The 27,639-nt window shown below is 39.9% G+C and overlaps 1 protein-coding gene across 1 annotated transcript in view; it reads right to left on the bottom strand.

The window, feature by feature from the left end:
• The window catches only part of ncanb (neurocan b), a 259,178-nt gene that overhangs the window by 46,646 nt on the left and 184,893 nt on the right, over positions 1-27,639 (bottom strand). Inside the window, exon 11 of the mRNA XM_038290276.1 lies at positions 3,150-3,263. Coding sequence (XP_038146204.1) covers positions 3,150-3,263 — 114 coding nt within the window. The remainder of the gene's footprint in view (positions 1-3,149; positions 3,264-27,639) is intronic.

Genomic DNA, 27,639 nt, shown 5'->3' with positions numbered 1-27,639 from the left:
TATAAATAATTCTGATAATCAACTTTTTATAGTGGATTAAATTAAATTGCCTGCTCAATCAAATCTGATAAAAAATAATGAGTTATGTATGGATCATTAGCGCACTTACACAAAGTCTAGCTGATGATACCTAGGCTCCTAACGAATAGTGTTGCTTCTATAGTACACAGCTCTAATATAAACTTCTGCAGAGGCTGTCAAATGGCTCTGAAATTGCATATTTACCAGGATCAGTAACTGAAACACGAGTTCTGAAGATGTTGCATTGTTTAAAACTTACAGGGCTAAAATCTATTTATTTTCTATGTTAAATTAGCTCTTTGGGGACTTACTGTATGAATACTGCAAGTTCGGTTTTTTAAGTGATTCATTGGAGCCAACCTTTCATTTACTTGTAATTATATCTAAGTAACTATAAAATATGCCCCAACTTACCATTGATTTGCTTTAAAAAATGCATTTTGTCACGCTTTGTTCCCTGACGGGGGATTTCTAGGTGAAAAAAATGAACTTTAAACATTTTTTAATAGGCAGGTTATCATTTTAGATCACTTGTATATCCCTTACAAATGTAGTTGATGATGTTGATGAAGTTATAAACATGTGGGTATATTTCTTATGTTTAAACTGTTTTTTTTTTCTCCATAAACTACAAATATTTTCCCCCAATTACAGCTGCTGTCCAGCATTTCGTGCTGATGTTCAGACAGTTTTCACTTCATTGCTTTGCTGCTTCATTGCTGAAAAAAGCACAACTTAATGTAAAAAAAATTTATCGACATCTTAAAAATTTTACATTTAGGTTATTTTCACTAATATCTCAACGCCTCTCCTTGGTCTATTAAAACTCAGCGAATCACTTTCACCCAATTATTTGAGCCGCGTCACTGATGCATTCAGAGTGAAAATTGATTCTTTGCACTTCCACTAAAGTACAAACATAGTGATTTTAAGTAAACTTACGAAATTACTTCTGACATCTTTTTCTCTTACCCACATCTTGTACAGTATATACTTTATAGGTTAACAGGAAAATGGAATGGAAATAGACAAACCTGTTTTTGTTTTCTAATTTCTAATCTACACTACCATTCAAAAGTTTGGGGTCACATTGAAATGTCCTTATTTTTTAAGGAAAAGCACTGTACTTTTCAATGAAGATAACTTTAAACTAGTCTTAACTTTAAAGAAATACACTCTTTACATTACTAATGTGGTAAATGACTATTCTAGCTCCAAAAGGTTTTTTGGTACAATATCTACATAGGTGTATAGAGGTTAAATTTCCAGCAACTATCACTCCAGTGTTCTAATGGTACAATGTGCTTGCTCATTGGCTCAGAAGGCTAATTGATGATTAGAAAACCCTTGTGCAATCATGTTCACACATCTGAAAACAGTTTAGCTCGTTACAGAAGCTACAAAACTGACCTTCCTTAGAGCAGATTGAGTTTCTGGAGCATCACATTTGTGGGGTCAATTAAACACTCAAAATAGCCAGAAAAAGAGAACTTTCATCTGAAACTCGACAGTCTATTCTTTTTCTTAGGAATGAAGGCTATTCCATGCGAGAAATTGCTAAGAAATTGAAGACTTCCTACAATGGTGTGTACTACTCCCTTCAGAGGACAGCACAAACAGGCTCTAACCAGAGTAGAAAAAGAAGTGGGAGGCCGCGCTGCACAACTGAGCAAGAAGATAAATACATTAGAGTCTCTAGTTTGAGAAATAGACGCCTCACAGGTCCCCAACTGGCATCTTCACAAAATAGTACCCGCAAAACACCAGTGTCAACATCTACAGTGAAGAGGCGGCTGCGTGATTCTGGGCTTCAGGGCAGAGTGGCAAAGAAAAAGCAATATCTGAGACTGGCCGATAAAAGAAAAAGATTAAGATGGGCAAAAGAACACAGACATTGGACAGAGGAAGACTGGAAAAAAGTGTTGTGGACGGATGAATCCAAGTTTGAGGTGTTTGGATCACAAAGAACGTTTGTGAGACGCAGAAAAAATGAAAAGATGCTGGAAGAATGCCTGGTGCCATCTGTTAAGCATGGTGGAGGTAATGTGATGGTCTGGGGCTGCTTTGGTGCTGGAAAGGTGGGAGATTTGAGCTGTTGTGGGAGCAGCTTGACTGTATGGTACGCAAGAAGTGCCCATCCAACCAATCCAACTGGTGGGAGCTGCTTCTGGAAGGGTGGGGTGCAATTTCTCCAGATTACCTCAACAAATTAACAGCTAGAATGCCAAAGGTCTGCAATGCTGTAATTGCTGCAAATGGAGGATTCTTTGACAAAAGCAAAGTTTGATGTAAAAACAATCTTATTTCAAAAACAAGTCATTATTTCTAACCTTGTCAATGTCTTGATTCAATTTTCTATTCATTTCACAACATATGGTGGTAAATAAGTGTGACTTTTCAGGAAAACCCCAAACTTTTGAAGGTAGTGTATATCAGTTCTAATTTATGTCAGTTTAAGCAACATTTTTCTATCGGTCGTTGGAAGGAAACAAATAATAAAAAAAAAGAGTTCTGAATGAATATTATCAAAACAAAGGCACAATGGGCTTTCCTCTGTGCAACCTTGTACTAATCATGTCAGCCATGTTTCTATTTGACCTCCAGGTAGAGAACAGTCCCCTTTACCGCCCTCTTCTCACATGGGATTTCAGTCATTTCCATAAAACAGAAATTCCCCTCATGGAAAAGCAAACCATCTGGACGCAGGTGTTCTCTTTAAATCCATTCTATTATCTCTGAGGGCTTTCCTATATTTATTTCTCCTCCCCCTCTCATTTTCTTGCTCTCTCCCTCCCGTTTTCTCCCTTCAAATACCCTCATTAAACTTCTGTCTCAGTCTTGTGTTTTCCACTTTCTTTAAACATGTTCCTACTTTCCTGTGCCACATAATTATCGGCATCCACCCCATTTTTTCCTGTTCTTTAACTTCTCTTCACCACCTTGTATCTGGAGCTTCTTTATCGATTTTTCTGTGCATATTTCTTTTTTTAAACTCATTTTCCAACCACCTTGCTCTGCTCCCAATTATTTACTACTCCTCCATCATGTACGCCTTTTTATTCCCATCTTTTTGTTTTCCTGGTGCCGAGTAACAAAATAAAAAGGAAGTTTGCTTGTTGCAGCGTTACCTTTTTCACACGTAGCTCCACCGTAGCTGGGCAGACAAAGACACACAAAGGAGTTGATCTCATCGATGCAGGTTCCGCCGTTCTGGCAAGGGTTAGACTGGCAGTCGTCAATATCTGCAGGGAACATTGAGAGAAAAACAGGGGGTGAGTCATAGTAGACAGAACCACAGATGTACCTTGAAAAGTGTTTGTACTCCTTGAATTATTTCAAATTATGTTTCATTAAAACTGCAATTTTTATTACACTTTGACAGGATTTTAAGTGACAGAGGAACCCAAACTGGAAGATGCAGAGGAAAGAAATTGATACATGTTATTTAATCATTTTATAGATACCTCAGTTGAGACAATAATTGTTGAACTTTATTTTTGGTGCTAGAGCTGTGAGTTTCTAGTGACAGAAATATACTCCCAATGCCGTTTACAAAACAAGTCAGACTGGACGCAGATGTACCATGTTTCTGCAGAAAGGAAACTGAACTGAATTCTGGTCTGGACTTTTCCATTTTAACAGGTGAATCTCTACCCCTGTTTTAAGTCTTTAGCAGGATCTAATGAGTCTGTTACCAGGATTTTACTGCATATTTTAGTCTGCACATCTACTGATCAACTCCAACCAGCTTCCCCTGCTAAAACAAAAAGTTCACAGCATGATGGCCACAGTGACCTGTTTTACAGCATGTTTAAGGGCAGATGGTTGCCTTATAGTATGTGAGATCAAATGGATGGGACACTCTCCAGATTATTATCTAAAAAATATCTAAATAATTATCTAATAACTAAATAATCAATTATCTAATTCTTTATTTGCCTGTAAGATACATTAAAAAGGCATTGCAGAGTTTTCCAATAATGCTGCCACCTGTGGCTAAAACACAGAACTGCAGTTATCTTCTGCACGTTCTCGTAGCTCTCATTTCACGTAGCAAGTTTTTTTTTTTTTTGCTTCCTTCACTATACCTACAGCTGTTTTCAGCATTCACAAAATCCAACTTGAATATAACGCTTCATTTGTTTGCTAGATCTGATTCTTTTACCACGGACGCTCTCGACGTCACATCCGGCAAATAGTAGGAGTGGAAACTCCCCCACGCCCCCCCCCCCCCATTAAAACATTTAGGAATAGGCTACAGGTTTATAGATGAATCAGCGTTAACGCCTGTGTTATCAGTCTGATCATCAAACAATGTTTTAGTCATGAAGGGTCAAATAAGTAAAAACTTGCAAAATGTCTGTTTAATATCTGTGGTTTTAATTTGACAACATGTATGAAAGTTCAAGGCAATGGAACACTTCTTCATGGCATGGAAAATCCCTCTCTAAAAAGCTACCTATTAAGCTAGCCGCCATCACTCCAACCTGAGCATTTGGTCAGATAAGATGGATTTTTTGGTGAATCGTATAATTAAATCACATTGATTGATTATTGTGGGGATGCAGTGGAGGACATGATGATAATTGCTATGTCTTTCCAGAACGTGCAGTAACACAGTAGTCATGCACACTAAACAAATTAAAACATTGCAGAGATGCAAAACCATCTCTCTTTGGGAGCCTTAGAAAATAAATTCAGATCAATTTTAGACAAACTTGGACACAGACTCAAGAACATGTTTAACAAAGAAAACCCAGTGGTAAGCAATGTCATATTGAAAAATGCCAACTGTATTTCCTTTTTTTCTTTGAGGGGGGTGGGGTGGGTACAATCATTAATGCTGCAGCTGGCAACTTTAACAACCCTCAAGCATCACGAGAGCTGAGAGATTCTCAGAGGCTCTGACAACAGGTCATGGTGGGAGGCAGGAGAAAGTCTGAAGGCTGAGGGAAGATATGGAAATGTAAGGATGCTGTGAAAGACAAGGGTTAGGAGGCTGAGGGATGGAGGCAACAGTGGGTGTGAAAGACGGTGGAGAAGTAAAACCATTAAGTTGTTGATAATTTTTTTGGGAGGTGCATTACAGCAGCTTTGCAGGCAGTCTGGTGCAAACAGCATGACAGCTTTACTGCTGTTGCTCCTCTCAGGGCTAGCTGTTCTCAAAGGCTAAATTTGACGCAGAAAAAGACATCCAGCCAGAGGAATTGAAACAGTTTAATAACTGCTTGGAAATCTGTGTATAATGAGTGGTATGACTTAAAGGGGAACACCGTTTTTTTTTTTTTTTTTTTACATCGGGCCCTTGATTTTACTTTATTACATCATGTTCTACTCACCCATATGAGTTTTGTGTCATTTGGAGCTGTACTAAAGATATTCTGTTGGGAAATATCCAAGTAGCTTCTTCCTATGGGCAAGTGACTTAAATAAGTAAAATTGTTTATCATTTATTCTTTATGGTACGCCAGCATTCATAACATGTAGACGAATCACTGTCCCCCAGACATCCACGGTTATATTTTTTATATTTATATCTTTTACAAAACTCATATCGGTGAGTAGAACCTGATGTAAAAATGTAAAATCAAGGGCCCAATATAACAAAAACGGCATTCCCCTTTAACCAGACAAGACAGAAAGGAAAGAAAAACTTAATTTGCCAAAGAAATGAGCTTTCCATAATGTATCAGACAATCTTGCAAATCGTTTCATTTTATGTGCAAACTACAGGGTTCGGTATTAGTCAGTGACAATCATGTTTTATCTTCTAGTTGTACTCATTTAACCCTTTCATATTTTTTCATATTACAGCCCCAGAACGAGGTGCCTGTTTGGGTAATTTCTGTGTGATTGTAACTCTGTTTATGTAGGATGTGGGGCCTTTATTCAAAAACCAAATCTGTAATGAGCTCCACCTGCCTTCCTATTTCTATGTACTCCCTATATATGCTTTGAAAGCTGACCTTGTTTGCTAAAAAGCCTCCCTACAGCATGAAGCTACCAGAATCATTAAACCATCAGCGGTTGTATTCAGGGCGATGTATAGTCATAGTTTCCCCAATACACCGCGTTTTGCATTTAGACCTGTTTAGTCTCATCTGATCAGAGCATCTTCTTTTATCTGATATGCTGAAAAATATGTCCTCTGGAATTGTAAATGTACAATCAGTTTTATAGCTTCCGTTTCACAAAGTCACATCAGCAGGTTCTTCCACCCAACAGTTACTGGAAAACACTGATGGTATTCATTACTATAGACTAACCGGTTAGGTTACTGCAGAAACATAAAATAAAACAATACAATTATTATAATGTTCTATAAAAAGCTCATCTTAAATAAACCCATGTCACATTCACCTACAAACCCTTCCAAGTTAGGCAACATCAGCATTAAACTGTATACTTGTTTTGTTTTTTTTATAAATAAATGCAATAGATTTTTTTAATTATTTAAAAGCTTTCTACAGTTAAGAGCAGTTAGTGCTTGTTAAGATACCTTATTTTCACTAATTTTTTATGAGCAAACTTGTAGAGAGAAGTAAACATGGAGACCCACACAGAGCCCTCTCTCCAAGATTAAATAGGACTACATTCACCGATGAAAGACAGTAGCAACCTGAGAAACCTTCAGTGCAGGAGAGGCGCACTGCTACTGAACAGTTTCTGCTGGAAAAGTAGCAGGGAGAACAGTCCAGCTGTGGGTTTGTTAGTGCAGCAGAGACAAGAACAGCAATGTGATGCTGATACATCAATAATGTGTCTTTATGTCACAGGTACAAACAGAAAAGCAGATCATATGTTTTAAATTTTCAGCTCAACATTCATAAAAGAACATTATATAATGCTATCTTCAAACAATTATTGACCTTATCTAGAGGTTGCATTAGATTTGGAAGTCGGCAGCCTCTTGCTTTGAAACAAAGCAGGTAACCTCCGTGCACTGATGCCGCCACTTGGCCTTACTCTTGTTCCCAACTGCTCCACTTTGATATCAGAGAGCTACAATAATTATCTCTGCAGAACTATTTAGCAGCTCTAAACTTTAATTTAACGTGCATATAAGGACTCATATTTAAACGTACTCATCCTTGTAGTGACAAACATCGGGCTGACACAATGACTTTAAGTTAATTCTGTCATTGGTTCATTGTGCACAACAACCAGCTTTGTACACTATCCTCTATCTGCACAAAGCTAGTTTTACTTAAAAAGCTCCATGCAAAGCCCTTGTATGTTTACATTGTTATCTTCCTTGCATTTTATTCTTTTGTTTTGATGTGACACTGAGCTGTTTTGCATATGTCCTATTTTTCTATTTGCAACACTGAGCATATTTTTTTCCAGCAACTGATGAAAAGAAGCGTCAAACTGGGAGACATTTGATGTTTTTCTTATCTTTACTTTAAAATAAAAATAACTACAGCTCCCTCTTAAGTGATTCTTAGTCAAGTTTAAAAAAACAACTAAAAACTCATATATATGTACTTTTAAAGAAAACGCATTTTGTCTTTGCAAAATGTCTTCCATTTTGTTTGGGTCCTCTTGTGGAAAAACTCATCAGTGGAAGAGAAACGAAAGGTTTGAGCTCAAATTTAATATTCAAACAAATATCAGATTGACAGCAACATTTAAAAAAAATGTTGCTGCGTTGCTTTATGTATTTACCTTTTCTTCTACACAGATTCATTATGCTAATATGAATATGAACAGACAGAAGCCAAGGTTGGAGGGGAAGCAAAGATCTCATTATGTGTTCAATTCTTTCAAAACAAACATCAGTAGGTGGCAGCCATGGATAAATGAATCCCTGACAGAGCACAAAAGCACTTTTTTTTTTTATAACGAGACTAAAATGCCAGCAGAAGCGACAGATCAAACAGCCCACTGATCAATTACACAGAGAACCTTTGAACCAGTAAATGCCACCCAAAGTCTTCACGTCTAACACGGTGCTACAGAGGTCATGAGGGGATGGTATTAATATCAAAGAGGAAGACTTTTTATTTTGCTGGGGAACCCAGAGGAAAATTTGCATTTATCAGAAGAAACAGAGCAAGGCTCCATCTCTATGCCAAAAACCTCAGTCTGGAATCCATCTCAGAATGATACTGCATACCAGTGCAAGCGTCTGCTCCCCTAAAAGTCTGACAAATCTACTCAGCCTCTCAGCGTTCCACTAATTGCAGCCGAACCACAGCTGGCATTATGTAAAAATAAACTGACATAACATGGTGTAAAATACCGGCTTTGAAATGGAAATTTTTGTCACACAAAGGTTCTGGCTGAAAGGCTTTTTGTGCTTGTCATCGTCTATAGTGCAGACCCTGGATGATTGACTTCCTTCTGGTTTGCGGAGGGGCAATGACATTTCCAAAGCCTCCTACAAAGATGGATACATTTCTGTACAGCTGCTGCTCATCCGGACAGCATGAATGCTCAATGGGCCATGTTGTCATTTTCAAAAGCACATTTTCTGTGTATGTTTGAAATGCCAATACACTTTCTGTATTGCATACAAATAAGACCTTGATAGAGAGATTGCAGATAAACATCTTTTGTCTTCAGAGTGTGTTGTTCAGACTGTCATGAAACGATCAGATACAGGTCGTCTATGGGCCAAAAAAGTCGGATTTGGGTCACTTCAGACTGCAGTATGAATGTGGCCTAAGTTTCCTCTTCTTTGTTGTTTTTCTGTGGAACTGACTGCTAAGCTGTGATCGTTTTCATTTCCAGTCTGGGATCATTAAATTCAAATCTATTTCTCTTATAATTGCATAAAAATTTGCCTGATTGAGAAGACATTTCTGATTAGAATCACGTTAACAGCATAATGGGATCTGCATTATGTTTTACTATTTTATGCATTTCATGCCGAGTGCTAAGACATCAAGGAACATATATTACAAACTTCTGTTTTGATCAGGCCCTGCAATGGGCTGGCGACCTTTCCAGGGTGTACCCCGCCTCTCGGCTGTAGACCGCTGGAGATAGGCACCAGCACCCCTCACGACTCCACTTGGGATAAAGCGTGTCAGATAATGGATGGATGGATGGATGGATGTTTTGATCAGATCCACAAGAAAAGCTACTGAAAAGAATTAAATGAGCCAATCACACATTTGATGTAAACCCAAAGTGTTTTATGATGACATTAGAGGCCACAAGTCAAAGAGCGTGATCAGCTAATACCGTATTTTCACGACCATAAGGCGCACCGTACTAAAAGGCGTACTCTCAGTTATGTGTCCCATTTCTGTATTTAACACACACATAAGGCGCACCGGACTATAGGGCGCGTTTTTTATATACAGGTACATGTCCTCTACTACCTTTAAATACCTCTACTGCGTATTTAAAAATACAGCGGGGGCAAAACTGAGTATGACTGTGCTTTATTCATGTATTTATTACAAAGTATTAATCAAACCTGGCAGCTGGCCGTGAGACAGACACATCGCAGCTGTGATCACTCCTAAATTAACTTAAAATCCTGAAACCTGCCGACAGAATATGTTCGCTTTTATTGCCGGTATCCTGGTGCCTGCAGTTAAAATTATTTAGATGAAAAACACCTGCCAGCCACCGCGGTGAACCCCAGGCGACCCGGCCTAGAGGCTGCTGATGAAAGGATTTCTCCTGTCGGTGCACCGCTGGTATGTCGGGGTCTGAGCGCCTCCGACAGAAATAGATAATCTGGATGAACTGACTGCAATTATTAAGTTTTCAGGTGGACTTTCTCACTTAAAAACATATTAAAACTACTTTATTCCCACTGATCACAGCAAATATAGTTGCAAGATTTAGATTATTTAGATGAAAAACACCTGACAGCCACCGCGCTGAAGAGGAGGAGACCCGCCCAGAGGCTGCTGTTGAATTAAGTTTTCAGGTAGAAAAATAGAGCGGGAGCAAAACTGAGTATGATTGTGCTTTATTCATGTATTTATTACAAAGTATTAATCAAACCCATCAAAGTCATCATCCTCTGTTTCTGAATTAAACAGCTGCGCTAAATCAGACATGCCAGTTTCCCCTTCTTCGCTGTCAGTCACTTTCCGTGCAGCGCGGCTCCTCAGAAATAATGCCGGCTTTTGCGAAAGCTTGAACAACAGAGCCAGCAGACACGTTAGTCCATCTACAATCCATCCGCAAACGGTGGCATAACTTGCCCGGCGCTGCCTTCCACTTATCCTGAAACTGTGGTCTCCGTCGGTCATCCATCGCTCCCACGCCACTCGCAGCCTTACTTCGAACGGCCGGTTCACACCGATGTCGAGCGGTTGAAGTTCCTTTGTCAGACCCCCCGGGATAACGGCGAGCACAGCGTTCATTTGATTCACCTTTTTTTCACATCGGCTGTGAGATGGGCACGCAGCGATGGTGATGCGTGGAAAAAACCACCTAGTCTTCTCACATACACCTGCCTCAGCCACGCATCCATCCAGCCCTTTCCATTTGCGTTAATATCATATGTCATCAGAGCGCTGTGTCTGTCTCGCTGTCAGCTCCCAGATCAGCTTCTCTGATTGGTTGATGCGGCGCGTCCAGCAGCAAAACTTAAATTTTTCCATCTCGAGCAGCAGCAGCGCGTTGGCGGTGCGTCAGATGCTTAAACGCTCCCGACGTGCTGCACCAAAACGCGCTGCGGGACCTTTTGCTGCACCTATATGCGCGTCAACCATTGACTTTGCATGTAAACTCGCTGCTTCTGCTGCACCTGCTGGGTCCGGTTCACACCGATGTCGAGCGGTTGAACACAGCGTTAATTTGTTTCCCCATGTTTTTCACATCAGCTGTGAGATGGGCACGCATGGAGTTACATATTAACAGCGATGGTGATGAGTGGAAAAAAAACACCTGGTCTCCTTACATTCAGCCACTCTTTCATCATCTCCTCAATGAGGTGGTCTCAAAAGTCGCAGTTACAACACACATAAGGCGCACCGCACCATAGGGCGCACCGCACATTTTGAGGAAAAAAAAAGACGTTTAAGTGCGCCTTATAGTCGTGAAAATACAGTATTTATTTTTCTCAGTCCTTAAAGTTTTTTCACATCACCTGAGCCTTGACTGTCTCCTTGCACCTTGGGAATCATTGAAAATATGTCCAATCCTTTTAGATCTCTGAGAAAAAAGTGAGGATTAATTTTATCTTTCTTGATGATGTTGTTGATGCTTAAAAATCTGCTATTTTTGAGTTATTTCACCTCAAAAGAACACATGCAGTTGTCAGAGAATAGTGGAGAATCGTCAGCCTTAAGTTTAAATCTGCAGGACATTTGAATTAACACACATGTTAATTAAACTAAGTCCATGCACTATACTGCAGTCAGACAATGAACATTCACACTGAGTCAGTAAGGATTGACAGAAGAGTAGGTCTGCTAACAATCAGGATGTTACAGTAATTGCTCAGCAGGAAGAAAAAATACTAGGACTTCTAGAACCCAGTGCAAACAGCTGGACCTTTAAGCATTAAAGGTATGGTGGAGGATGTTGTTTTTCTGGGTGGATCATCAAAATAAGTGGTCCTCCTAATTGTGAATCATTCTGGTGATATGTTTATGTGAGGCCGTCCTACGTTCTCTTCCCCATTTTGACTTACCAATGGTTAGCCTGACATAGCAGAAAATTTGAAAAAAAAATTTGGAAAGTAAGCTTGTATGAGCGATGCAAACAATAGATTTTTAACAGCGCCTGCAAGAGGAGAAATAGGCTCGTGCACGCTCTCACACACGTTTAATAGGCATTCACGCTCGGGAGCGGGTACAGGGTTGGCCATGTGCAGTGGAGAGGGTCGGCCTTTTCAAAAATTCATGAAAACTACTATACCTTTAACATTAAACGTTTTTATCATCCATACCTTTGGAAAATGCAAGAATGAGTGCAAATTTGACTTTCTGTCTTCCCTCAGACAGAGTGCTGATGTACATGTTAGGCTGAAGTTCATGTATAACAAGCAATGGCAGCTGCTCCACTCACACAATTACCTTGATTTGGACATTAAGAAACAAATAAAAATAAAATTATGAAATAAAAATTTGAAATATATTCATATTTTTAGATGTGCAAGATAAATATTTTCTCTTTAATGACAGGTAAAGCTGTTTCGCTAGTCCTCAGATTGTTGAGGTTTTTACGCAAAAGTCGTTGCCCATTGACTCTTGTTGAAATTTGTCCATGCGCAGTAGCTCCTCTTCAATGCAAAAGACAGGAGAATCCTTGGGAGCAGCTTTCCTGCACCCGGAGGTGAAAGAAGTTTTATTTGCACACCGCTTCCTGCCAGATCGCTGACGTCACAGTCGTTTGTTATAAAGTGTGGCTGATTGACAGGTTTATTGAGTTATTTAACAACAAGGCTTGGAACAGCATGCAGCGAGGCTAACATTTTACTATGCTTTCCTTGCTGCCTTTTTCAAACATCAGGATCTGACCAGCATGGATTAAGACAAGTATGACTGATTTAAAGCAGGCTCTGATCCAAGTCATTGTGTTCTACAAGTTATATTCACACATCAATAAGAATCCGGCTAATGGCTTCTCTAAAGAGGATGTTTCTAGAATGTCACACAGCAACATCAAATAAAGAAAGAAGAAATGGTTTTGTCTTGCTTTGTGGATTGCACCATAGATATGGAAACGACTGTTTGTGCATTTTTTCTGTGTGTGTGGCTCACAACGTGTTTCTAACAGGTCAGCCCTTTGATTGACAGCACTGCTCCGACATTCATAACCGCCAAGGAAAATGTAATGAGGTAAAGTGTCACAACATGTCCCCTCGCCATGGTAGCCTTCTGACACCTATGACAGACTGGCTCTGCTTGCCCAAACCATACCGCTGTGTAAGTGTGTGTGTGCATTAACCACATGTGTCTTCAGAGTCTGTTTTTATTTTGTGTGGGAATGGGATGTCCGTGGCTGGGAAGTGGGAAGCCAGCTGCCACCTTGCCACTAGTTTTATCCAACCACATACACTTTCCACCTGTGTACGGAAATTGAGCAACATGCGGGGATTTAAACTGACAGAAAAGGCAGAGCAGATCCAGAGAATTATTATCTCAGGCTGCGTGGTGTTAAATCAGATTAGCGCTAATGGTACCCACTTGTAGAGTCACTCACCTTCTCATTGAGCTTACCCTGGCGGAACATTTTAAAACAAATGCTTTCACACAAATTCTATCCTTTAAGCATCTAAGAGGGTCCGAACTTCAAAAATACAGGAACTTTAAGTGGAGTAGTTCCCAGGAGGGGTAAATGATAGGCTATCTCTGCCTGTCGTTATTTCTGACACAGAAATAATCATTGTTTTTCCTAAGCCCTGTCAGGATCCTTTTATTACTGACAGTAAGTAGCTGAGTGTGGAGCTGCTGCAGCTGTCCAGAGGAACTCCATCTGAACGTTAAGTTATTTTCTCTGTGATATCTCTGTATCTGAGTAACTCTAACTGACTACTTTAAAACATAGCACCTTCTGCTGCACTTTTCTACTGAGCACTTGTCAGTTTCACACGGTTTTATTTCTGATAGCAAGGAGTAGCTAGCCTAGGCTAGCGCTAGCTTAGCATTGCTATGGCTTCTCTCTCTCCCTCCCTTGACTCTTTTCCAACTCTTCCTTCTTCCTCTCCTCTCTCCTGCTCTCTGTGTCAGATGTTCAGTTATTCCTCTGCCTCCTTTAGTGATAATGGGATGTGTAATAAGTGTAGTATTTTTGTAGCTTTGGAGGCGAGGGTGTCAGAGTTAGAATCCAGGCTTCAGGCTGTTGAACATCCAGGAGTTAAAGTAGGCCCCCCACGTAGCTGTCCTCCAAAAGTGCCTGAGCAGCCAGGCGATTGGGTAACTGTACGCAGAAAGCGTAGTCGTGGATCTCTGCCCACTGGTCACCACCAACCCGTTCACGTTTCTAACCGGTTTTCCCCACTCAGTGACACACCCACTGAGAAGCCCACTCTGGTGATTGGTAGCTCCATAGTCAGAAACGTGGCATTAGAGACACCAGGGACCATAATCAAATGTTTGCCGGGGGCCAGAACGGGCGACATCAAATCCTACCTGAAACTACTGGCTAAGGATAAGGTTAAATACAGTTTGTTATTCACGCTGGTGGTAATGACACCCGGTTACGCCGATCGGAGGTCACTAAAATTAGTGTTGCTTCGGTGTGTAAGTTTGCCAAAAAAATGTCGGACTCCGTAATTTTCTCTGGTCCCCTCCCTGATCTGACCAGTGATGACATGTTTAGCCGCATGTCGTCATTCAACCGCTGGTTGTCTAGGTGGTGTCCTGAAAACAACGTGGGCTACATTAATAATTGGCAATCCTTTTGGGGAAAGCCTGGTCTGATTCGGAGAGACGGCATCCATCCCACTTTGGATGGTGCAGCTCTTCTTTCTAGGAATCTGGCCACATTTATTAGTCCTCCAAAACCCTGACCACCCAGGGTGCAGACCAGGAAGCAGAGTTGTAGTTTAACACACATCTCTGCAGCTTCTCTACTGTTACCCACTCTTTACTCCATCCAGACAGTGTCTTGCCCATGACCAAAATCTAATAAATTAGCAAAGATTCCCAAAGGAGTAAATCATGATAATCTAATTAAAATCAAAATAACTCAAATTGGGGAAAAAGTTAAAACAATTAAATGCGGTCTGTTTAACATAAGATCGCTTTCCTCTAAAAGTCTACTAGTTAATGACTTGATTTGTGATAATCACATTGACTTGTTTTGCCTTACAGAAACCTGGCTGCAGCAAGAGGATTATGTGAGCATAAATGAGGCAACTCCTTCAAGCTATTTAAATTTTCACATACCCAGAAGTTCTGGGCGAGGAGGAGGAGTAGCAACAATCTTCCAGTCTGACTTACTGATTACTCCCAAAACAGTTAATACCTACAACTCTTTTGAACATTTAACCCTTAATTTCCCTGATCCAAATTTCAAGGCAAGAAAACCTCTTCTTTTTGTAACTTTGTATCGTCCACCAGGTCCCTACTCTGAATTTTTAGATGAGTTTTCAGAGTTCCTTTCTGATTTGGTATTAAATACTGACAGGGTTATCATAGTGGGAGATTTTAACATCCATGCTGACATTGAAGGCGATAGCTTAAGAGCAGCCTTTAATGCTATCTTAGACACTATTGGCTTTGTTCAAAATGTGAATAGTCCCACACATTCTCATCTTCATACTTTGGATCTTGTGCTGACATACGGCATAGAATGTGAAGAAATAACAGTATTTCCTCACAACCCTGTCCTCTCTGACCACTTTCTAATAACCTTCAGGATTACTTTAACAGAGTTCTCCTCCCCCAAAAGAAGGTTCAATTTTAGTAGATCTTTATCAGATAGTGCAGTTATAAATTTTAAAGAATCTGCTTCACTTTCCCTCTCCTCTGTGTCACTGAGCAGTGCTGCAGAGTGCAAAAGCATAGCTTATTCCCCTTCACAGGTTGATGATTTTGTTGATAGGGTTGCTAGTTCTCTGCGTACTGCCTTAGACAACGCAGCTCCTTTGAAAATGAAAACCGTTAAAAATAGAAAGCTTGCTCCTTGGTTTAATGCAGAGCTGCGTACTTTGAAGCAAAATGCTAGGAAACTGGAGAGAAAATATCGCTCCACAGGCCTGCGGGAGTCCTTCCAAGTCTGGAAAAATGGTTTACTGCTGTATAAGAGGACCCTTTGTAAAGCAAGAGCAGCATACTTCTCCTCATTAATAGAGGAGAATAAGAATAATCCTAGATTTCTTTTTAATACAGTTGCCAAACTCACCCAGAGCCATAGCTCTGTTGAACCGTCCATTCCACCTGCTCTTAGCAGCAATGATTTTATGAGATTCTTTATAAATAAGATTGATCTTATTAAAAATAAGATCATAAGCACTCCTCTATCCGCGATTGTACCTGAGGTAGTCATGGAATCTGAACCGGGTTTAGACTGCTTTGATCCAGTTGAACTTTCTGAATTAGCAAAATTGTTGTCTTCATCTAAGCCTTCAACTTGTATGTTAGATCCAGTTCCAACCAGGTTATTTAAGGAGGTATTCCCTTTGATCTCCTCCTCCATTTTAGATGTGATTAATCTATCTCTGTTACAGGGATATGTACCTAAAGCTTTTAAGGTTGCTGTAATTAAACCTCTGCTTAAGAAACCGTCTCTTGACCCAGTTGACTTGGTCAATTATAGACCTATATCCAATCTTCCTTTCTTATCCAAAATTCTTGAGAAAGTAGTTGCCAAACAAGTTTGCGATCACTTACACCATAATGAACTTTTTGAAGAGTTTCAGTCTGGCTTTAGAGCTCATCATAGCACTGAAACAGCTCTGGTGAAAGTCACTAATGATATTCTCATGGCCTCAGATAATGGACTTGTATCTGTGCTCGTCCTGTTAGATCTTAGTGCTGCATTTGATACAGTTGACCATAATATTCTTTTAGAAAGACTTGAATATTTTGTTGGAATTAAAGGAACAGCACTAGAATGGTTTAAATCTTATCTATCTGATCGAATTCAGTTTGTTCATGTTAATGACAGATCTTCCACATGCTCACAGGTTACCTGTGGAGTACCACAGGGATCAGTGCTAGGACCAATTCTCTTTACTTTATACATGCTCCCAATTGGTAGAGTTATTAGACAGCATGGGATTAATTTCCACTGTTATGCTGATGATACCCAGCTATATCTGTCTATAAATCCAGATGAAGCTAACCCATTACATAGATTACAGGCATGTCTTGAAGACATAAAAACCTGGATGACTCTTAACTTTCTGCTTCTGAATGCAGACAAAACAGAAGTTATAGTCTTTGGACCAGAGTCTCTGAAAAAGAAGCTGATTAGCCAGTCAATTCATTTGGATGGGATTAAACTGATTTCAGATAATAAAGTAAAAAATCTTGGTGTTATTTTTGATCAGGACCTGTCATTTAAATCCCATATCAAAGAGGTTTCTAGAATTTCCTTCTTTCATCTGAGGAACATTGCAAAAATTAGAAATCTCCTGTCCAGGGGTGATGCTGAGAAACTAGTCCATGCATTTGTTACTTCAAGGCTGGACTATTGTAATTCTTTACTATCAGGAAGTCCACAAACTGTAGTTAAAAGCCTTCAGCTGATCCAAAATGCTGCAGCCAGAGTTCTAATGAAAATTAAAAAGAGAGATCATATCTCTCCTATCCTGGCTTCTCTTCATTGGCTTCCTGTTAAATCCAGAATAGAATTTAAAATCCTCCTTCTCACATATAAAGCCTTAAATGGCCAAGCTCCATCTTATATCAGAGATCTGATTGTTCCTTATGTTCCTAACAGAGCACTTCGCTCTCAATCTGCAGGTTTACTAGTGGTTCCTAGAATTTCTAAAAGTAGAATGGGAGGCAGATCTTTTAGTTATCAGGCTCCTCTCCTGTGGAACCAACTACCAGTTTTAGTCCGTGAGGCAGACACCCTGTCTACTTTTAAGGCTAGGCTTAAAACTTTCCTTTTTGATAAAGCTTATAGTTAGAGTGGCTCAGGTTATCCTGAGCTATCTCTATAGTTATGCTGCTATAGGCTTAGACTTTTGGAGGACATAGGGACCCCCATTTCATCATTCTGCTTCATTCTCTCTCTGTTCTCCTATTCTGCAGAATCTGTTAGTTCAATCTCTAACCTTCTGCTCTCTCTGCTTTTCCTCAGAGTAGCTTTGCCTCGTCTGTTCCTGTTTGGCTGTGACGTCATCCTGGAAAGAAACATCAGCTGTGCTGCTTCCATCAACACCCTTGTTTATAGATGTTGGAGATCGGCCTGTTTTCCAGTGTGGTCCTGTATCTCTGTCCGTGACTGAGTGGATGTGCTCTCTTTGTCCTCTGGAATGGGAGCTGGCTCGGAGCTCGTCTGCCTGGCTGTGTGTTCCTGGACGGGGCCGCCTTTTACAGCTGCTTTTTGTGTCTCTGCTTCTGTCTCCTTGAACCCCAGTCGGCCTCGGCAGATGGCCGCTCACACTGAGCCTGGTTCTGCTGGAGGTTTCTTCCTGTTAAAAGGGAGTTTTTCCTCTCCACTGTCGCTACAAGCATGCTTAGTGTGAGGGATTGTATTTGAGTCAATGAGTCGATGCAATCAACTGGTTTTCCTTAGACAGAAAACTTTGTATCAATTTGACTGTATGATCTGGTTGAACTGTAAAGTGCCTTGAGATGACATGTGTTGTGAATTTGGCGCTATATAAATTAACTGAATTGAATTGAATTGAACTGTAGTAATGTGTTTCTGAGTGGAGCTAGATGTTGAAGTCTTGCATCTATTTCTGTAAGAAGAGGGCTTCCAAATCTGGTAACTTCTAAGGAAGAATTATCTACTGTTTCAAAGGTTGATTGGATGTGACCGTCAAAACACTTTGCCTCTGTATCCTTTAGTTTCATTTCGACTAATTTATTCTTTAACTCTCAGCAACTGCTCTAATATAGACTACGTTCACACTGCAGCCTGAAGTGACCCAAATCCGATTTTTTTGCCTATATGCGACCTGGATCTGATCTTTTCATGGCTGTCTGAACAACACAGATCCGATTTTTCCCAATCCGAACCAGGCCACTTGGCTATGTGGTCCTGAATCTGATACGAATCTAATCTTTTCAAATGCGACCTGTGTGTGAACGGCAAGCTCGCATTCCTCCGACCTGAACGTCATTAATACCCGACAAAGGTCACTATTCTGCATCTTGCTACGCAGAAGCGGCAAGAAAAACAACAACCATGGCAGATGATGATGCAGAGAGCAGTGTTTATGTTTAACCATGTTGAAAAGATTGAGTTTTTATGGTTGGAAAAGACAGCTAGATGCGCGGACTACTGCCCATGTTTACTTTCATAAACATAGAGCAAACTGGCCTGTGACGTCATAGCATCCTTTACCGCGCATGCGGGACACTTGCATCGTATGACTGCAGTTCACACAGGAGATAACATACAAGTCGCATATATTTAGAAATATGAAAAGCAATGCAAAATAATCGGATTTCACAAAATAATCGGAATTGAGCATCAAGGCCTGCAGTGTGAACATAGCCAAAAATCTTAACAAATCACTACAAAACACAAAAGGCACAAAGACAAATCAAAAGGCAGGAAAAAACATAATGTTTTCCCCTTTTTAACTTCTTCTGACATAGATCAATGATTAAAGAACATTTTGAAAATAGTTCACAATTGACTAACTGGTTGTCATTGTTAAACAATTCCCTCCTAAAGTAATCATACCTATGAAATTAGTTGCTTTTCAATTTTGTGTACTAACCAAGTGTTTACTGTAACTCCACTCATAGGCACTGCAGCTGGTATACAGTCTGGGAACTCTGGGTTTTGGTCTCACTGATGTCGCGGAACGGTTGGTCACCATTCAAGGATCAGGGGAACTTTTGAACCTCTGCCTTTAAACCGCTACTATATAATGACGAAACATGGTGAATGATCAGTTAATAAACAGGGAAGACATGAGTGACAAAAACAAGCACATGGATAACTGACTGACAAGAAGAGAGGATTACAAAAATGACTCTCTGAGAGTGAACTGAGAGGTCATTGTGAGATTTTATGGCATGTGAGGGGAGAGCAGGGATGTTAGGCACTGAGGAAAAACAAGAAAACTGTTAGGTTCAAAAATGTAGGTTCGTAAAAGAGGGACTGATTCCACACAGAAGAGGGATTTTCAACAGCTCCTGCAGGAGGGGAAAGAGCCAAACCCAACTTTCCAACTCTCTCTCCCTCAGACCTCTTCCTGCAGTGCCTTTTTATTAACAGAACATAACACATGGTTACAAAACAGAGTATTCTTCTGACAGAACAATTGATCAGGTCATAAGACAGAATGCTCCACTGACTGAATCACAAGACAGAGTGGTCTCCTGATTGAATCATAAGGCAGAGTGAAGCATCTAATTTCTTCAATGTTTCATGTGTACATATATTAATTTTATAATCATCATTGAATAAACCTAACGGAAACAAAGAGATCCAGAATGATCATAAAGTCTTTATTTTACATCTACAGACAGAAGTTTCTGCTCATCGTTCTTTACAAGATAAACTGAAGTCAACCTCTTCTCGTTTTTTAGATTTAGGCATTAGTGGTCTCTTTGTTTTTGTTGTTTTTGAAAGCAGACAGAAATATGGGACTTGAGTTGATAGAGAAGACAAGGGCAGAGGTCAACAGGCCAAGACTCAAACTCACTACCGCTGCATCCATGACTAAGGCCTCCATGCGTGGGTTGAGTGTTTAACCCCTCCGCCACCACCGCAGCCCTAGCTTCCATTTAAAACTTTTACTTAAGATTGTTCGTTGGATAAAGGCCAATGTCTTAAAATGGAAAATCTTACAGATGGAAATACTTTTGATCTAAACAATCCCATTGCAAATCTTATTCCATGATTTGGGTTGTTGTTCTCCTGAAAGGTGACCCTATGCTTGGGTCTCAAATCTTTGCAGCCTCAAGAGGTTTTCTGATATAATTGTCTTGTATTTGCTCGTTCAATCTCCAAACTAACTTTAACCTCCTTTGTTGTCATTGCTTAAGAGAAGCATCCAAATAGCATGAAGTCGCAGCCGATTACGAATGTATGTAATGTATTAAATAAATACAAATGCTGGGAACCTATTCTTTTTTTACATTTCTTTAATATTTTGTTCTATTCAGCTACACAAGCATCCTCTTTAAACTACTAAGAATTGTACTATAAATGTGACTTTACCCGATTCTTATGTACACCTTAGTAATTTATTGATATTCTGCACAATGTCCTCCTTTTTGGTGCTATAGAAATGGCCACCCTAGGTGCCAGGCAAACAAAGCTCAAGGTGTATCTGGGAAAAAGCAATATAGCTGATGAGAAAAGAGGATTTAAAGAATGGACCTAATCATTTGCTTTTATTACCAATGCGTAAAGATTGCCTGCATTTTTCTTGTAATGAGAGGTTGTCAAAAACATAAAAAGAATCATTTGGAAAGGCATTTCCAGGGAAGGCAAGCTAAATATGCAGCCGACCACCATGTTGGGAGTGAGAAAAAAAGTATGATTGCAGAACTTCTGGATAAATTAGAGTAGTGCAAAGATAGATTTAAGAAGTGGATTGCATCTCCAAACTGCACTACTACTGCTGGTTTTGTTGCAAGGATAGAAAACCGTCCACAGATCAAACAGGTAGTGCTCTGATGCAGGTATGTGAACTTTCTTCTATTTTTCCCCCAAATCCTAAAATATAAATCACAACAAGGAACGCTGGTGAAGGAGGATGTGGGATTTCAGGGTTAGAGGGCTCTGATGGATGTCAGTTCCTACTTGGTTTCTCATGACTCAATTCACTCCTCCCAACAGAAACCATAGAAAGATTCCTTTATGGTGTTTCTATAATTTCATCAATGCAACAAAACTCAAGCCGTGCGGTGAAAGCATTCACGGCTCCTCCCTCACCTCATGCTGCTATGTGACATTTGCTCGAAGATAAACATACTATCATGAATGCTTATTATATAATTAAGCCCACATAGTCCTTTTCTATAGTGGAATAATACACAAACGAGGCATATATAAGACTTTTACGTTTTTGTGGCTCCAGATTAATTTGTTTGTTTTTCGGTCCAATATGGCTCTTTGAGCAGTTTGGGTGGCTGACCCCTGCACTAGGCCAACACTCCCCCACAGACTGTCTCTTAATGTTAAAGTATTTGCTTATTGATGGCTCAGTGAAGGAAAAACATTATCAGCTGTGTGGCAGATTATTTACTGTATATTCCACTGTTTGACTTGATTTATGCATGCTTTTTATTTAAAAAAAAGCATTTAAGAATATGTTTATGATATTTTTCTGTTACAAATAATTGATATGCCTAATTCTAATATATTGCAACTTATCAGAGCTTAATGGCTAAATGGGTTTAATAAAGTGAAAAAATATGAATTGGAGTAAATTATTGCTTTTTGCTTCCTGCAGTCCCCATCCAATGATAAACTCTGGAAAATAAGGAATGAAAGCTGTGGAGAGGGCAGGATAAGTGAGGTCTGATTCAGTCTAAAAAATATTTTTTTTCTTCCTTTGTTATCTGGCCATGAAGCATTTGAAGTATTTATAGACCCACTTAAGCTGCAAGTGAAATCTAAAAATTCAACTTCATGTGTATGTATTCAAAACCTTCATGCGTATGTTTTAAGTGTCTGTCTCAGACAGTCAGGAGGTTCAGGAAAGTTTCAGAAAATACGATCATCAGCGGATAAACAATGCTTGCAGTCAATTTTTAAAATTCAAAAAGCATTTTATTCTCTAGGAGTATGTTTTTTTTTTCTTTTTTTTTTTTCTTTTGTTCATACATATTTGTTATTCAGTGTGTTTCTGGAACAGAGATAAAGGCCCCCCAATGTGTAAAAGCCAGTTCTCAGTCTTCATGGTAAATCCGTTTGTCCCTCTTATATATGACCAGCCTTGACATCCTGTGTACTAAGAGAGGTTACTTCCATCCTTTAAACACACACACACTGAGGCTCATATGCAAACCGCCTCAGCTAAATCAAACACATATAAGCCCTGTTCATGCATATTCATTCACTCTGCCCATAATCTAAGCTAAAGAGTAAATAGGAAAGAGGAATAAAAAAGATGAAGCATTTTTGAAGATGTGGCAGGTGAAAATATTTGTGCTGAGGATGAAGAAAAAAAAGCACCAAAAAAAGGTGTAATAAAAAGTCCTGGAAACTCAGCCAGAAGCTCATTAATCTCAGGCTGGGTTTGTGCAGTGAAAGATTCTGGACACACACACACACCTCCCAACACACACAGCATGCAGCTCATTCTCATTCAGCTCTGCAGTCGATTTGTCCTTTCCTTCTCATTGTCCTGAGGAGTGTGTGGTGCAGGTCTTGTCCATCCTGATTGAAAACACAACATTAATTGCTGCTAACATTCCTCTTCTTAATGAAGGTAATATAACTTCCCTTTGGATGTTATTTAGTTTATGTAAAGTTAAACTGTATCCTCAGCTGTCAAAGTGTGCACATTATGTACATCTCTTTTCATTTAATTTATCCATGAAGGTGGATTTTCTCTCAGATAAACAGCATTTCAGCAGCTCTAACCAGCACTTGTCTTTCTGCCTTTTAGTTGGGGTTTAGGATTGTACATGATACCGAGGGGTGAAGGGGTGTAGCCAACCCTAATGCTGATGGAGGACTCCATGGGCGTAGGGGGATTAATGAGGCATGGGAACACAGGCTGTGCCAGCCAATCATGGCCCGTTAAAGCTCCTTGGTTTCCGACAAACTGTGACAAACTGCAAGCCATCAATCAAACAAAAGACATGTCCTCTGTCATTTCAACGTTTACTGTCACATTCAGCCTTGTGCATAACTCACTGCAGTCACTTCGCTGAGTCAATTGTTGTTTTTATCAGTCTCAGCCTGCAAAACCTGAAACTTTTTATGCATGAAAAGAATATTTGGCAGAAAAGAGAATTGCTTGTAAGGCTAAAGTGAAACTACAGCAGTCTAAGAACTAAATATAAATAAATATGAATATTCATCTACATAAATACCCATGTAAAAACCTTGTGCAATAAGCTTGTATAATAATACTACTATAAAGAAAAAATAATACAAAAAAACAAACAAAACAAACTGTCATTTGTGGACGCACTGTATATACTGTATGTATCCCATGCACCATTTTCTTCCTTTGGCACCTTCTTGTTCTCCTTTGACTATTTGAGCTGATGTAAGGAATACATTTCTCCACTGCGAGTTAAAAAAAAAACAGTCAATCAATAAACGACAGAACCTCAATGCCATCAGCCTCTAATTTTCAGCTTAATTGCTTGAGGTTTTGCTGTTAATCAAAGATCTAAAGTACATCAACAAATACAACTCTGCATCCTTCAGAAATAAAACTATTTCATGCTTAAATGCGTGATTGCACCAAGCTGGCATAACCAGTTTTTATTAGGTTAAACCATTAATTTTTCACACTGGGTCAGGCTGGTTGGATCCTTTAGCAAACTGTTTTAACTTAGACTTTTCTGTTTGTCTGATACTACAGATGTTTGATGATCTAAAGCCTTAAAGTGTGATAAAAAAGAAAATCAGATGACACCTGGAAAGGAGAATATACATTTTCATAGAAAGACTTGAATCATAATCAAGTATCTAAGGAACAGTTATTTTATTGGATCACAATAAAAAATAAACCACACTCAGCCCACTTCTGTCCTTCTCCTTTCTTTGACCTCATAGTACAGATAGATGGACACTTTAGTGAGGATGGTGAGAAGAAATGATATTAATAGCTTCAAACTCATGAATCTTTCAGGCTGAAACACATGAGCTGATGGGAGATGAATCGGAGGATGAAATAGTAACAGCAGGGGATATTTCTTGTAGCTTCCTTAAGCATGACTTGTGCAATATTCACCAGACACAGTTTGGTGAGTATTGAGTTTCACTGTATGTATGGTAAACCAAAACGGATGCCAAGTATAGGAGGTCAGATCCGTGAGAAACAGAAAGGGATAAAAATAGTAGAATACATTGTATTTTCTTGGCACTACTGTAAATATATTTGGCAACCAAGATGTCAGTGCGTGTGAGCCTGGGGGGCTGGAAAAGTTGACTTATATGCATGAGTGCTGAGACATTTTCTGTATGAATAACCGTGTTGCCCTTTGACAGGAAAATGGTGTTCAAGGAACAGAAATAAGGAATGGAGCTAGAAATAGAAAAGAGTCAAAGGGGGAGGTTAGAGGCTGGAAGGAGGGAAAATGTGTTTTTTGGAGGAATGCTGAGCAGCCTTCATGATTTTATTCAGGTCTATGCCAACTTAGCTGAGCAGTTTAGATATTCTCTATTACCACTGATGATGTCAAATATCGTTGGAATGAACTGTAGTGGTCAACCTTTAATGCAATTTATTCAATGTGGAAAAAGCTCTACAGATTTCTATTACCGTATTTTCACGACTATAAGGCGCACTTAAACGTCTTTTTTTTCCCTCAAAATGTGCAGTGCGCCCTATGGTGCGGTGCGCCCTATGTGTGTTGTAACTGCGACTTTTGAGACCACCTCATTGAGGAGATGATGAAAGAGTGGCTGAATGTAAGGAGACCAGGTGTTTTTTTTTTTCCACTCATCACCATCGCTGTTAATATGTAACTCCATGCGTGCCCATCTCACAGCTGATGTGAAAAACATGGGGAAACAAATTAACCCTGTGCTCGCTGTTCAACCGCTCGACATCGGTGTGAACCGGACCCAGCAGGTGCAGCAGAAGCAGCGAGTTTACATGCAAAGTCAATGGTTGACGCGCGTATAGGTGCAGCAAAAGGTCCTGCAGCGCGTTTTGAGCAGCAGGAGCGTTTAAGCATCTGCCAACGCGCTGCTGCTGCTCGAGATGGAAAAATTGAAGTTTTGCTGCTGGACGCGCCGCATCAACCAATCAGAGAAGCTGATCTGGGAGCTGACAGCGAGACAGACACAGTGCTCTGATGACATATGATATTAACGCAAATGAAACGGGCTGGATGGATGAGGAGATGATGAAAGCGTAGCTGAGGGAGGTGTAGCCTATGTGAGGAGACCAGGTGGTTTTTTCCACGCATCACCATCGCTGCGTGCCCATCTCACAGCCGATGTGAAAAAAAAGGTGAATCAAATGGACGCTGTGCTCGCCGTTATCCCGGGGGGTCTGACAAAGGAGCTTCAACCGCTCGACATCGGTGTGAAGCGGCCGTTCAAAGTAAGGCTGCGAGTGGCGTGGGAGCGATGGATGACCGACAGAGACCACAGTTTCAGGATAAGTGGAAGGCAGCGCCGGGCAAGTTACGCCACCGTTTGCGGATGGATTGTAAAGGCTTGGACTAACGTGTCTGCTGGCTCTGTTGTTCAAGCTTTTGCAAAAGCCGGCATTATTTCTGAGGAGCCGCGCTGCACGGAAAGTGACTGACAGCGAAGAAGGGGAAACTGGCATGTCTGATTTAGCGCAGCTGTTTTATTCAGAAACAGAGGATGATGACTTTGATGGGTTTGATTAATACTTTGTAATAAATACATGAATAAAGCACATTCATACTCAGTTTTGCTCCCGCTCTATTTTTCTACCTGAACACTTAATTCAACAGCAGCCTCTGGGCGGGTCTCCTCCTCTTCAGCGCGGTGGCTGGCAGGTGTTTTTTCATCTAAATAATCTAAATCTTGCAGCTATATTTGCTGTGATCAGTGGGAATTAAGTAGTTTTATTATGTTTTTAAGTGAGAAAGTCCACCTGAAAACTTAATAATTGCAGTCAGTTCATCCAGATTATCTATTTCTGTCGGAGCCGCTCAGACCCCCACATACCAGCGGTACACCGACAGTAAATCCCTTCAACAGCAGCCTCTAGGCTGGGCAGCCTCCGGGTTCACGCGGTGGATGGCAGGTGTTTTTCATCTAAATAATTTAAACTGCAGGCACCCATAAAAGCGAACATATTCCGTCGGCAGGTTTCAGGATTTTAAGTTAATTTAGGAGTGATCACAGCGCTGTGTCATCTGCGATGTGTCTGTCTCACGGCCAGCTGCCAGGTTTGATTAATACTTTTTAATAAATACATGAATAAAGCACAGTCATACTCAGTTTTGCCCCCGCTGTATTTTTAAATACGCAGTAGAGGTATTTAAAGGTAGTAGAGGACATGTACCTGTATATAAAAAACGCGCCCTATAGTCCGGTGCGCCTTATGTGTGTGTTAAATACAGAAATGGGACACATAACTGAGAGTGCGCCTTTTAGTACGGTGCGCCTTATGGTCGTGAAAATACAGTAATACTCCAGCAGCCTGGTTCTGCTGGAGGTTTCTTCCTGTTAAAAGGGAATTTTTCCTCTCCACTGTCGCTACAAGCATGCATAGTCTTTGGGATTGTCTTCGAGTCAATGAGTCGATGCAATAAACTAGTTTTCTTTAGATAAAACATTTTGAATCAAATTGACTGTATGGTCTGGTTAAACTGTAAAGTGCCTTGAGATGACACGTGTTGTGAATTGGCGCTATAGAAATAAACTGAATTTAATTCAATCTTTGGAGTCGAGATGGGCTTATGTCTTGATGAAACCTTTATGATGGTTTGGTCACCGTTTTTGTTTGTTTATATTATCCTGCTGAAAGAAATTATGACCTGGTATGTTAATTAACTGTTTATGTTTTTGTTTGTCATGTTTCCAGATCTGTTGTAAAAGAGACCATTCCATAGTAACAAATAATTATAATGTTAATTGAGCTGCATTGATCTCACATTGGAGAAATTGACCTCTGCAGAGGGTGGCAGCCTGTGGGAGTGGGGCTCACTCCCAGGCTTCTGTCTTTTAATTCATGACAAAGAAGCTCTAGTCTAAATGGTAAAACTTCACTATATTAGACCAAATTACAACTTAAAGTCCCATTAAAGTTTGGAAAACTCAGATATTTACATGTATAACATGTAACATCTTTGTCCAGGATTAAAGCAAATGTTCAAAAAGCTTCAGTTAGTTTTATTTAATATGATTTACTTCAATAAAATTGGTTTTGGTCAATTTATATATTATTTTATACCAATATTACCTGTATTATGTAATAGTTACACTCAAATCAGA

The sequence above is a fragment of the Cyprinodon tularosa genome, unplaced genomic scaffold (assembly GCF_016077235.1).
Source record: "Cyprinodon tularosa strain WSP-4 unplaced genomic scaffold, ASM1607723v1 ctg278, whole genome shotgun sequence".
NCBI lineage: Eukaryota > Metazoa > Chordata > Actinopteri > Cyprinodontiformes > Cyprinodontidae > Cyprinodon > Cyprinodon tularosa.
This window is presented reverse-complemented; position numbering and strand designations above follow the sequence as displayed.